Consider the following 12,920-nt stretch of genomic DNA (forward strand, 5'->3'; position numbering starts at 1 on the left):
CTGCAGAACACTTGGGCTGGCCAACAGCAGAAAGACCCTAATGCCTGCCCAGGACCTCAGGATCAGAGGCTCTGGGGGTGTGTGCTCAGTAGGGGGCAGTGCCAGGTTCAGTGCTCAAGGTACCAGGTGCTGCCCATGACAAGGGCATAAGGGATCAGTGCATCCTTATTTATCGTAATGAAATGTGTGAAGACAGTAGTGATGAAAGCTGGGGCAGAATCTTGGTTGTGGGGCACCAGGAGGAGGGTAGCTGTACTTGGTAAAAGGGAGGCTAGCTTCTTTATGAAATACTGTATAGCAGAAAGGCTGTCACAGAACTCTTGCTGTGGCAGCATGACTTCCAAACCTTTTTGGTTTTCAGAATATTCCCTACACATGACCAATACTTTCTGGGCCTCAGGATTTTTTTTGTTTTTTTTTTCCTCTTATTTTTATCCAGTTATGCTGCCACAACATTTGCTCTTTTTTTTTTTCATGGCTGGCTGGTTTGGGGATCTGAACCCTTGAGCTAACTGGCCAGCCCTCATTTGCATTTTTTGATCAGTGGACATATTACAGGACACACTAAGTCTTGTGAACAGAGAAAGAATGTTAAAACTGCCAATGAAAGAGAAGTGACATGCCCCAAACAAATGTCCAGAGCACCATTGTTCACAAACCACGAATACATTTTTCTTGGCTGTTTTTTCCCGTCCTCGTTTTTAGCTAATGATAGTGTCTGTAGGCCCTGTATTATTTCTGGAGAGCAGTGGGCTTTATATGAGATGTTGGCTTTCCATTTATATCTGAAGTTTTTGAATGTTTGCAACACATGTATTTATTTTGTAATCAAAAATAACAAAATCAAAAAAAACCTTTAAAAGCATACATTTTGTTCTTTCAAGTTTATGGAACTGCCAGTACAATTTCATAAGTTTACTTAAGAAATCAAATAGATAAGATACATACCATCTTTTTATTCCTTAAGGCTCTCACGATTTGAATAAACACCCCATTCAAATTGGTTTCCCTTTTCCAGTATTATATGAAAGTGAAAATCTTCATGGGATGGACAGTTTCTAGAATTTGCTCATTTCCAAGCCAGTACAATCAGTGACACTGGGGCCACTGAGTGGACCTTTGTAGAAAGCAATGGTTCTTTATTTCTTATTTTTTTACATTCTTTGTTTTCAGGGTTGTGTGTCCCATAAAAGTCTGGAGGAGTTGAATTTGCCTGCAACATCTTTGGCAGGGATGTCAGACACCATCCTAAGCTGTTTCTCACTCATTTCCAGACCAAGGCCTCCTATGGCATGTAGCTGGGAGCCATGGGCAATCACAGCAACCCTCTCTGAGACCAGGGAAGTTCAGATATGGGCTGTGCCTCAGGCTGCCCTGGCCTCTCCTCTCCCTGTGGGTCTCACTGGATGTCTGCTTACCCTGCCCTCTGCCAGTCTCTGCTCCCTTCCCTGCTGGTTTTTATTGCTTATACAAGGAAGCCCAGCCACACAAAGGGTTCCTTCCAGCTTTTGCCAGACTAACTACAGGTACCTGTTGAGCTGTTAGCATGAGACTTATAGACTAGAGAGGTCTGTATCTAGAAACTTTTATTACTCTAAGGTGAACAGTTTAATAATCATTTTAATTCAAAATTGAGACCCTGTTTAGAGAACTGTCAGTATTTATAACTGTGGTCTTATTAATGGGTCTGTCCAATTTTGAAATGTCAAAGCAGGATCCTTTGTTCTTTGATTCTGCTGTGAGTTACTAAATCCTGTATTTCTTCAGAAATATTTCATTTTATGTAATAAAGCCAAAGGTCAGAGTGACTTGGTGTTCCATGAGTTGGGTGTCTTTGTAGAATGAGCAATAAACTTACCTCCTAACAAGGCTGGGTTAATTAAAATTACGCTGCCTGTCTCTGGTGATCATCAGGAAAGGATATTGTTTATTTTATTTATTTATTTATTTATTTATTTATTGTCTTTTTGTGACCGGCCACACCGCGCTCAGCCAGTGAGCGCACCGGACATCTTTATATAGGATCCGAACCCGCGGCGGGAGCACTACTGCACTCCCAGCGCCGCACTCTCCTGAGTGCGCCACGGGGTCGGCCTTGTTTCTTATTTTATACCTAAGGCTTTTTAAAAATTTTATTTTATTATTTATTTATTTTTAAACTACTGTGTTCCTGCCAGATTTGGTGAGAGTGACACAGCCCAGGCATGGCCCTGGAGCGCAAAGTTTTTGGCTCTTCAGATGCTCCTGGAGCTGTATGTGGCTACACAGGGGTGATGTGATAGAAGGTCTATAGGCCTGGGGCCCAGGAAGCCACCCAGGGGCTCCTCCCTTTGATACAACTCCAGCTACAGCCTGAGGATGGAAATAAAGCTGACTGCAGTGCCTAATTGTCTTGACATTCGAGTATCAATCCCTACAGAGAGGCTTTTCCTGACCTCCTTCCTCACCCCACTCATCACCCACTCTCTCGCCCAGTTTTAATTTTCTCATAGTACTACATCTGAAATTATGTATTAATTTGTCTACTTGTATTCTACCTGCCTTGCCCAGTGGAATATAAATTAACCCCAGAAGCAAAAGCAGCATTTGCCTTGTCCCTGCTATGTCCCCAGCACCCAAAAGCAGCATTTGCCTTGTCCCTGCTATGTCCCCAGCACCCAGGAGTGTCTGACACTGGACAAATACTTAATACTTATTGAGGGCAGGGATTGCATTCTTATCATCCAAAGAACTCCTTGCAGCCCTGTCCTAAAAGTGGGGCCTTTCTATAGCATCCCTTTGCAATTTCCCTTTTTTGTGTTTTGCCTCAGAAGCTCCAAAGGGCTCCTGATGAGGGATCTCCTTCAAGATGCCCACTTCTCTCTCCCAAGCCAGTTCCCAGCAACTTCTCCCTCACCTCAACTGCCTAGAAGATGACAGCCCCTCCACCATTAAAAAATATATTGCTTCCTACAAGAGATGGGTAGTTTTGAAAATTTTTTATGCCAGGCCTTAAGCCAAAGCTCTTCATCAAACCAGGCATTTTCCAGACAGCCTAGGATGGAGAGTCCTTCCCCACTAGAACCGGAATCCATTGTCAAATAGATATCCTGTGTAAAACTCTGTTCCCTCTGTTAATATTTAGTTGAAACCTAAAATATTAATGTTCTCCCACACACTCCAAGGAGAAAGCAAATTGCCAGAGCCTCAGATTGTCTTGGGGTGACAGAGCCTTTTTAGTAATCATCTACAATTAGGTGCAATATCTTTCCAAGGCCTCCCCTTGTTTGCATGACCTTTTCACTAGTCTTTGCAGCCATATGAAACATCTTGTGGGTCAGTGAGGAGGGGTGCCACTCTGGCTCCAGGTGAGCCCCTGACCTGGCCATTTCAGAAAGATTGGCCCAAGTTAGGCCCCTTTTGCAAATCATCTTCATTGATTTTCAAACATTAACAGGTCATAACTCCACCAGTGGCAGGATGGTGTTGCTGTCCTGGGTGCAAAGGTGAAAGGACACAGGACCCCGGGTTGTCTCCTTCCTCCTGGTCTCCTGACCAGGACAGGTGGGCCAGGAGGTGGCTCCCCTATTCCAAGTGAGAGAAGCAGGAGGCTGGTGTGGGGGGAACCCTGAGACCCAGAGATGAGAAGGTAGATCTCAGTGCCCCTTCATGCTGGCTTAAGCCTCATAGAGACAAAGACAAGCTTCTAAAGACCAGCTCCTGCCTTAAGTGCCCCCAGAGTTCACCTGGCAAGTGTTCAGAATCTAGAACCAGATCCATGTGGCTAGACAGGCAGCCATGCCTGGGAATGTGGGGAATACTACAGGCTGAGGACAGGGTCACCATTTCCAGCCCATGGCCATGCCTCTTGAATTGTCCCTTTGAAAGCACTTCTGCTGTACTTTTTTTTTTTTTTTTGTCGTTTTTTCGTGACCGTCACTCAGCCAGTGAGTGCACCGGCCATTCCTATATAGGATCCGAACCCGCGGTGGGAGCGTCGCTGCGCTCCCAGCGCAGCACTCTACTGAGTGCACCACAGGCTCGGCCCCTGCTGTACTCCTAAACTGCAACTGTGACTCTCTGGTCCCTGCTGGACCTACACTCTATCATTCCCTCTACAGACCAGCTCCTGCCTTAAGTATTGTTACAAAGTCTAGTAGTCTGTTCACAAAGCTGGTTTCTGGTGACTTTGGCCTGAACACTGGTGAGATGCAGCCATGGGAACTTGGAAATCTTTTCTCATAAGATTGAATGGGCCCAGCTTTTCATATGCCTTGAGCTGTGGCTTGAATTTGCAGTCTGCAACTAGCAGGTTCCAAAGCTCCTGTTTATTCTTGAATCTGCCTTGTTTCTATTTTGATTCTGGTTACCAAATTGCAGTTTGGCGTTTCCACGGAAACAGTTCAGTGACTGTTAGGTTTGGCTTGCCAAGATGAGCTGTGGGGAGAGAACTGAATGACGTAAAACATTTATAAAGTTTCTCAGACATGACCAAAGTCAACTATCAAGTCTCCCTGAGAAGGCTTTGTTCCCAGCTCCCTGCAAACCTGAGGAATTTTTATTAAAATATATGTTCTAGGCTCTGTTCTCCTCCCCTCCACCCCCTGGCCACAGCTAAATTCCTGGAGAGCAATTTTCCAAACCCCGTTCTGTGCAGATGAGCACACATCTGCCCACTGCATTGGTGCAGATGACAAAGGCAGGAAAGTCTCCTTGGGGCACTTCAGGGAGCCAGGGATACAGAGACAGGAGTAGATGTCACCAGGAAAATAAGGGGTCCTATGTGCCCACCCCCTGCTAATCTGGGACTGGCATGCCAGAGGCTCAGGGCTCCCCTGCTTTATTGAACAGCTTTTTCTACAGTGAGGAAAAGTTCCTCATTCAAAGATTCCAGGATGAGCTACCTTTTGGTGAATCTGATTTTCACATAAAGGCTTTGCTAAGACAGAGACATACCTGTCTTTCTAGCCAGGCAGAGCCTGAACTCTTTCTAACCCCACCCCTACCCTGTGCTGGCACTTCATTTCCAAGGGCTATAGTCTCCACTTTTGATTTTTTAAAAAAAATCTCTAATTTCAAAGTCTTCTAGAGTTAGGGCCAGATACTATTCACAACAGCCACTTCCTCTGCAAAGCCCCACCTGGGGAGGGACTAAACCCTGACCAGTGAACTAAGCTCCTGAGAAACAGCTTGGTGAGACCTACAGCATCTGGCCCCTGAAGACAGCACCCTCAGTGAAGGACTGCTTGATTGCCAAGCCCTTCTGTTGTGGTCCCTGGACCCCACCAAGCTCCCCGCAAACCGTGATGGTTGGGTTTGGGCAGGTACCTGGTGGGGGATGCCCATGGCTAGTTGACAGAGAAAAGAGTTTAAAAAAACAAACAAACAAAACACACAAAAAACCTTTAATTTCTCCCCCCCCCCCCAGTAGGGATATATGTCCACTGCAGATAAATTAGGACAAAAAAAAGACTATAATCCTCCTTATTCCCACCCCCCATAAATTCTTTGCACGTGTGCTCATATGCACATATTTTCACAAACTTGGGATCAATTGCACTTTATTAAATGCATTTTAAATTTTGGAATAATTTTAGATTTACGGAAGAGTTGCAAAGATGGTGATATACCTTTTAACCAGCTTCCTCAATGTTAACATTTTACATAACTGTGGTACATTTGTCAAAACTAAGAAACTGACATCAATAAATTAACTCCAGCCTTTATATGGATCTCACCACCAATTTTTCCATTTATGTCCTCTTTCTGTTCCAGGATGCAATTCAGGATTCCAAAGTGCATTTAGTCATCATGTCTCCTTATTTTCTATTGGTCTGTGACAGTTTTTGAGTCTTTCCTGACCTTGACAGTCTTGAATTCTGGTCAGGTATCCTGTAGAATATCCCCCAATCTGGGTTTTTGTCTGATATTTGTCAGACAAACCCATGAGGACATGGGTTTTTGGTAAGAATACCATGGAGGTGAAGCACCCTTCTCGTCACATCCTATCAAGGTGTGTGTGACATCCACATTACATCACTGGTGATGTTAACTTTAATCACTTGGTTAACGTTTGCCAGGTATCTCCACTGTAAGTTTATTTTTCTCTTTCCTTACTCGACTCTTCAAAAAAGAGTCTCTAATCTGGCTCACCATCAAGGGGTGGTGATAATGTAGAAGGAGTGGAGTGGGAAGAGACAGGAATTAAGCTTCACCTCCTTGATAGGAGAGTATTGATATCCATGCATACTATTTGGAATGCACTGTTTTGAGACCTGCTTTTTGAATATTAATTAGCCTATGTCCCCCCAAAACTCACTGAAGCTTGAATTGTGTCCCCTGAGTTTTTTAGGTATTAGAAACTTAGCCCCCACTGTGACTGTTAAGAGGGTGGGAAATCCTATTATGGTAATTGAAAGGTGGAGCTTTGAAGTGGTGATTGGATTGTGGGACCATGCAGAAGTGAATGCACTGAAAATGCTGGTCAGGGGCGTGGTTCTGAGGGTCTTAAAAGAAGAGGAGAGTCTGTCTCTTCTCTCTCTGTTCTCTCTGCTTCCACCATCTTGCAATGTGAGACCCCTGGATCACTGTCGCCACCACCAGATGGACTTTGGACTTCCCAGCCTCAGAAACTGTAAACAAAAAAATTTTGTTTTCTTTGGAAATCACCCAGTTTCAGGTATTTCGTTATAAGCAACAGAAATGGACTAATACACCTGATATCTCTCCATCCAGACAGCTCATTCTTCATCCAAGCAGAGAGAGTCAAAGATGCTGTGAGCATTTCTTCTCATTTGCTCCTGTTTTTCCTGCTCAGGGAGAAGAACCGGCTCCAACTTCAGAGGCTGTGAATGCTTATTGAAGGTGCCACCTCCTGCAGGGACTGAGTGGCAGGTAGCCTGGGAGGAGCCTCCTGTTAGCCTTGTTCTTCCTGCCCGCCCCAGGCAGAGCAGTGGCAGTGGCCATGACTGGGTGGGAACCAGTGCACGCCCACTGGGGAGGCCCATCCAGCAAAGTGGCCAGAGTCTACCTTAGTTCTTGGGGCACTGGCAGGTGCTGTGCCAAGCTCTGCTAAGGAATGGGTATGCAGCCTCTGCCTTTGAGCCCAGAGGAATCACCAGACATGTGGTGAAGGGGTGCTGCTGGCTCTTCAGCCGGCCCTATGCCAGGGTCACTGACCTAGAAGATGGCCTGGTGGGCAGGCAGTCAGCTGTTGGGCCTTTCTCCCTAGCTCTAGTTTGTTTAGGCTTTGAGTCTTACAAACAACCCTGTGCCAGCCTCCTCACCCCCATCCTCATCCTCCCTTATTAGCTCAGGAGGTGGGCAATTCCCTGAGACTGAGTTTCTAGAAGACATCAAACCTTGCCCACCAGCTTATTAGGTCTCCTGAGAGAATATCATGGTTTTGAAATATTTGTCCAAATAATTTTTGATGATGTCCTTTCTTTCCAAGGGTGAGGCTAGAGCCAACCTTGCTAAGCTTTTGCTGCTATGCTGACCTCAGGAGGACAATGGCCTGGTCCCTCCTTCACTCCCCGCCCTGTCTTACCCCAGCACGGTCATTGCTGGGGGACCCCCCTGTGGTCTCCAGGCCTATAGTGGGATGGATGAGGCTCAGGTATGAAGGTGGATGGGCAGGACCTGTACTTACCCTTCTCTCTCCATCCACCCTCAGCTGAAGTCCCAGGTGTGTGGTAGGGTAGCCTTATGGGAATGTCCTGTCAGGAAGGAGCCAGGGATCCTGCTACCTCCTCTCATTCAACCAGAAGGCCTCTGTAGAGGCCTTTGAGCTGGGCAGGGGCAGGCATGGGAAGGTAGGTCTGGACACGAGGAGGGAATGGGGCCCATGCAGGCTAACAGGGAGCCCTGGGTGCAAAGTGTGCAAGGAGAGCAAAATGTGTAAGGGTAGCAGAGGAGCCAAGCCAAGGTCTGGCTTGACCCTGGTTCCTCTGTGTAGGCTGAGCTGGCCCAGGACAGGCTGGTCCCACGGGGTGCACAAAGCCCACCCTGATTTGTGGCCCCTGTACTTTTTCAGGGGCCCATAGAAAAGAGCACCAAGAGACACAGCAGAGGCCCATGACTCACACCTACCTTGGGTACTGGATATATTGAACATCAATAAAAAAAACCACATTCAAGATGTCAAGAAAAGTCCAAAAAACCAACAGTAAGAAATATTTCAAAGCAACAGAATACAAATACTTGGATCTCAGCTCAAAAAGGGACATAACTGGAAGTTAAAAAGAGTATAATTTAGGTTCTGCCAACCCTCTGAAAAATGTGGCCCCTGAGGATCACTGTGCAGAAGCAGCCACAGGCTCCTTGATGGCAGCCTCTTGCTGTAAAAAATAAAAGCTAAAATCAACTCTTCTTACTCAATTTGGTATTTAAAAGAGGTCATCAAATTGTAGTCCTCTTCCAAGTCCAGAACGGTCTCAACAACATTATGATCATCGAAAGCCTGCTTCAGGCTGCCAGAGTCAGCATCTGAGGCCTTCTGAGGGCTCTCATCCACGAGCAGGGCCCAGGCTTCCTCCTTGAAGGGCGAACCTTGGCAGCGACAACATACACGGTTCAACTCGTTTTCAAATTCTAATTTTCCAGCCAATTCTTCAATAGTTCGGATGCTTGTATGATCTTAAAAATAAGAACATTCAGCTTTACAATTCCAGAGAGGTTTCTGAAGACATTTCAGGCACAAATTAAAAACCATGAATGGGTGGTCACTCTTCAGGAACTGTGCAAAGCCAGGCATTCCTGCCCCAGGGCAGATGGGCTGCCAGAGTGAGTGCCAAATTAAAGTGGGCTTAGTGCCCTCCTTTCAGGCCACAGCATTTATGTAGTCCCAACCATCTGCCAGTCCCAAAAGAATGTGCAAGTGGGAGGATACAGAAATGCACACACTTGTCCTGGCTCTCAGGGAACTCCCTAACCTGCAGGCATGACAAGACATGGTGTGAAAAAAAGAGGTCTTTAGGGTAATCAAAATGCCACCTGATGCTGGTAAAAGTGAGAAAGATGGCTGACAGAGGCAGTGATGACTCCAGTTCACTTGCCGGGGCTACTCTTGGAGTCTCAGTCCACTAAAGTCATGGGCTGGCAGGGGTTTTAACTCTGTTGGCCTAGGGTGAGTACTTCCCCTCACCAGGCCTCCCTTTCATCCCCCATAAGCTGGAGACCCCTCAGAGCCAACAGCTTCAGGTAGCACCCAAAGCTATGCATCCCTCAACTAGAAGCTGTTTGTCTACTGTGTAGTATGACTTGTTTAAAAATAGGGAACATGTAGTTCACACGCAGAATACATATAGACTTGTGTATAGAAAACATGCCGACAGGATGCATAGTACAGTATGTTAACAAAGTGGCTATCTCTGGGTGGTAGAATTATAGAAGAGCTTTGGCTTCTTATTTTTTTTTTTCAAAATTGTATTACCCACCCCAACTGGACTACTCTGTCCTTTTTACCTATATCCTGTTTCCTTAAGATCTAAGCTCAATCACAAAGTTTTAGGGGCTGCCATCCCTTGCCTTCAGAGACTCATTGTAACTAAACATTTATGAAATGACCTGACTGATGTGTGACCTCACTAGGTTATCAGTTCCACGAGGGCAGAGACAGGGTTTGTTTAGTTCACTGCTCTATGCAGAGTCTGCTGTGAGCAAAGCAAATCTACTGAATAAATAGATGATAAATAAGAGTTTTTTTTTTTTTTTAAATCTAATCTAAGACATTTGCTGACTCAGGCCTGTGTCAAGGACCTATCCTCCCAAGGAGAGTATGGACTGGCTCTCTATACTCACCAATCATATCAAGCAGATCCTTTGTGACCTCTTGGCTAGAATTGTTGAGTGGCATGTTTGAGTCAACCTTCAAATCTCTCTCCATATCTTTCCTGCAGCCCATAGGTAGGAGAAAAAGAAAGGTGGAAAATTAGATCCTCTTTTATGAAAATACTGGAGGGGAACTCAGTGTTAGATAATCTTAAGGACAAAAATCTATCATTTATCATTTATGCTATGATTAGAGGACAATCAGAAACTGCTAAATCAGTGAAGAAATTGACTAATAGCATCATCATTGACTCATAAACATCACAGACTGCATTAATGTTTATGAATACCAATATGAATATTTGTGGAGTTGAACCAGTTAAATGGCCTCTTTATTCCCTGCCTAAGGAACAGCCACGATGGCAGGACTTTGAAATTTCATCCCATATGGTCATTCCTGCTCCAAGTCAAGGTGCCTGGGACCAGGCAGTTTGAAGCTACTTGAGAGAAGGAAAGGTCGAGGGGAGACCTTAACCTGATGATAGTTCAAAAAGCTCTGGGGTAGGGTAGGGGAGCGGAGGCAAAGATTAAGCCAGAAGTAGGGCCCAGCCATCCATTCAGCCTCTCCCCAGTGTGGGCAGAGGAGGGTATCAAAGTCCTTAGTATCCAGGTTCAAACACAGGAGTTATGAAATTAAGATTTTTGTCTCTGCAGCATAAAATTAAGGTTATTTAAAAATCAGGTTATTTACATTCACTACCCCTCTGGCTATATAGCAAAGTCATTTCCATGACTGGTTTGAAATCCAAGATTGAAAAACAACCCCTCAACCCAAATGCATAGAAAAAAAAAAGTTTTCTGGGTCAGATTCTGAAGAATACTATGAATTTCACAAATACAGTCTTAGAGCTCCCAAGAGGAAACAAGAGCACTGTCATGAATTAAATCTAGGATCTTCAACAGTTTTTTCAGAAACAAGTATCCCCTTAATTGTAGCTATTGAGCTATCAAATTAGAATCACCTTAAGCTTTCTTTTCTCCAGTTTTCCCCATCTCCTACAGCTCTCCAGAACCGTCTTTCAGGTGCCAAAATGGAGGAATGCACCCATACGTTTTCCTTGCTGGTCAGAGGTTTTCTTTTGGGGTACAAAGCATGTGGTTTTGCATCTACTGGGCTGTGGTTTGGTGCAAAGGCAGGGTTCTCAATCTCTGGAGCACATGGGACAGCAGCAAAAGGAGCAGCAGAGGAGCGGGCTGCCAGCGGATATCTTCTGCAGAGGAGTCTGTGAACGGGCAGGGAGGAGAGCGGCGCCGGGTCCAGTTCCAGCCTCTGCGAGCCTGTGTACTCCTGGGAATGACTGACTCCTTCAAAGGCCCGATCAATGGCTGCCGTCAGCTCTTTTCTGCATCTTCTGAGTTTTTCAGACATTTCCCCTAAAAGTGACCACGTCTGTATTATGTGATATGTTGGAAATGCACAGAGCAATACGAGAATGACGTTACAGAGGATGTTGCAAAACACCTCGTGGCACTGGCCACGATTTCCTCGAACTTGACCCAGGCTACAGGCCAAAGAGCAACGGGACACTTTCCTTCGTGTGGGTGGGAGTCATCTGTGGTTATCCCTGGACGGAACTAGCAATCGGGCAGGAGCCCCAGAGCCACCACGCCCCGCCGCCCGCTTCCGGGCCGCCCCACCCCTGCCACTCACCCCGTCCTTCCCACTGGCCGCCCGCCCGGGCCCTACCCGACACCCGGGCCCTACCCGACACCCGGGCCCTACCCGACACCCGGCGAGGGCTGGAGGCCTGCAGCTGCGTCCTCCCCGAGCAGTGCAGCGACACGGCCGCCCCACCAACGGTCACCGCGCGCGCCCGGGCACCGGCCCCAACCCCCACGGATTAGGTTAAAGGTCAGACAGAAAAGCCCAGACAACCGTATTCCGCTGTATTCTTTAAACCCACACGGCCGGGAAGGGAAGCAAAGGCCCCGCACAGAGGGAGGCTGCGGGACTACAAGCTCAGGTCTCACCGCGCATGGTGGTGCTGGGGGCGGCGGCAGGGCATCATGGTGAGGGGATGGGGAGAGGAGGAGAGGTGTGGAGGGGGTGGGGGGGGGAGAACCCAGGCTGGAGGGTCTCTGGGTAGTACCAAATCTGTATTAACAGGAGCCCTTTCCAGGCCTGACAAACTCCCACGACGGTTCCTGTTCTCAAGCCACCACAGAAGGAAACAACTGGATGGGACCACAGTACCCAGCAGTTTTGTGTACCAACGCCCTTTAAGCGATATCTAATGAAAGTTTCATACAGTATCCAACTGTTTCAATTCATCAAGGATAGTGGGAAACATAACAGAACTGCTGGGCTGCACAGGAGGTTGAGGGGCAGGAGACCCCAGCAATAAATATCTTCATTTCATTAGGGGGAAAAAAGCTGGAAATTCCAAGAAGACTCAAAGGGAAAAACAGAAATGGGCTTTAGTAGCTAATATTTAGAAAATTATAAACCCATCTCAGTGACACAGCAAGGGTGAAGGGGACACCACCACGTTTTCTTGAGGCTCAGTTTACTGTGAGCAGACTACTGGAATCAACAGCATCGACACCAGAACCAGAAATTCAGGAACTCAGGGCAGCCCTGCAGGTGAGTTTTCATGGCTGCACCATACTCAGTGAACTCCTCTCCATTCTTTGGAATCCACCAGACGTACCACATTGTGCAGCCCCACCCCATCCCACTTTTCAGCTCCACAGATTTTATAGAAATTTCTCACCACCTATTTAAAAAGAAAAATAATTCAGCCTCTTGACATAACCCTTCTGAGCAAACAAGATCTTTTTTTTTCTCATAAAAGAAGGGAATTTCTTCATTTGGTTTTAGACTGTATACTAGCAGTCTTCAGAGCGTCAAAGATGTTCTCTTGGGGGATTACACTGGTGCTGTAGGGTGGCAGAGTCACTGAGTCTGCATCAGTTGGTGTCCATGCTGCAAGCCTTGTCATCCCCTAAGCCCTGCTGTGAATTGCTTGGTCTCATCCCTCCAGCAGAGGAACCAGGAAAACTGATAAGTGAAGGCGTCTTATAAAACTCATCATCCCGACGCTGGTAAAACAGCACATAAGCTGCTTTCGTCTAAAACACAAGAGGGGGGAAAGTCCATTCACTGGCTG

The 12,920-nt window shown here is 46.5% G+C and overlaps 2 protein-coding genes across 3 annotated transcripts in view; both read right to left on the bottom strand.

Moving 5' to 3' along the window:
* Positions 1–8,131: 8,131 nt before the first annotated feature.
* C11H3orf62 (chromosome 11 C3orf62 homolog) lies at positions 8,132–11,341 on the bottom strand. Its single transcript, XM_063115309.1, has 3 exons — positions 10,773–11,341; positions 9,781–9,872; positions 8,132–8,616 (listed from the first exon to the last, which is right to left on the bottom strand). Exons 1-3 carry the CDS (start codon positions 11,177–11,179, stop codon positions 8,351–8,353), a joined length of 765 nt encoding a protein of 254 aa, XP_062971379.1. The 5' UTR covers positions 11,180–11,341; the 3' UTR covers positions 8,132–8,350.
* Positions 11,342–12,568: 1,227 nt separating this feature from the next.
* USP4 (ubiquitin specific peptidase 4) overlaps positions 12,569–12,920 on the bottom strand; it is a 42,263-nt gene continuing 41,911 nt past the window's right edge. For both annotated transcript variants that reach the window (XM_063114275.1, XM_063114274.1), the window contains one exon: positions 12,569–12,882. In XM_063114275.1, the coding sequence (XP_062970345.1) occupies positions 12,721–12,882 (162 nt within the window). In that variant the 3' untranslated portion in view covers positions 12,569–12,720. The remainder of the gene's footprint in view (positions 12,883–12,920) is intronic.

Source organism: Cynocephalus volans, chromosome 11 (assembly GCF_027409185.1).
Source record: "Cynocephalus volans isolate mCynVol1 chromosome 11, mCynVol1.pri, whole genome shotgun sequence".
Lineage (NCBI taxonomy): Eukaryota > Metazoa > Chordata > Mammalia > Dermoptera > Cynocephalidae > Cynocephalus > Cynocephalus volans.

What these genes read in the sequence shown, in the direction of transcription:
- C11H3orf62 (XM_063115309.1), bottom strand. Translation starts at nt 11,179, where the DNA reads ATGTCTGAAAAACTCAGAAGATGCAGAAAAGAGCTGACGGCAGCCATT. An exon ending in TGGAGAAAAGAAAGCTTAAG is followed by an intron (nt 9,873 to 10,772) that starts GTGATTCTAATT and finishes TATGGGCTGCAG; the next exon opens with GAAAGATATGGAGAGAGATT. An exon ending in GGATCTGCTTGATATGATTG is followed by an intron (nt 8,617 to 9,780) that starts GTGAGTATAGAG and finishes CTTATTTTTAAG; the next exon opens with ATCATACAAGCATCCGAACT.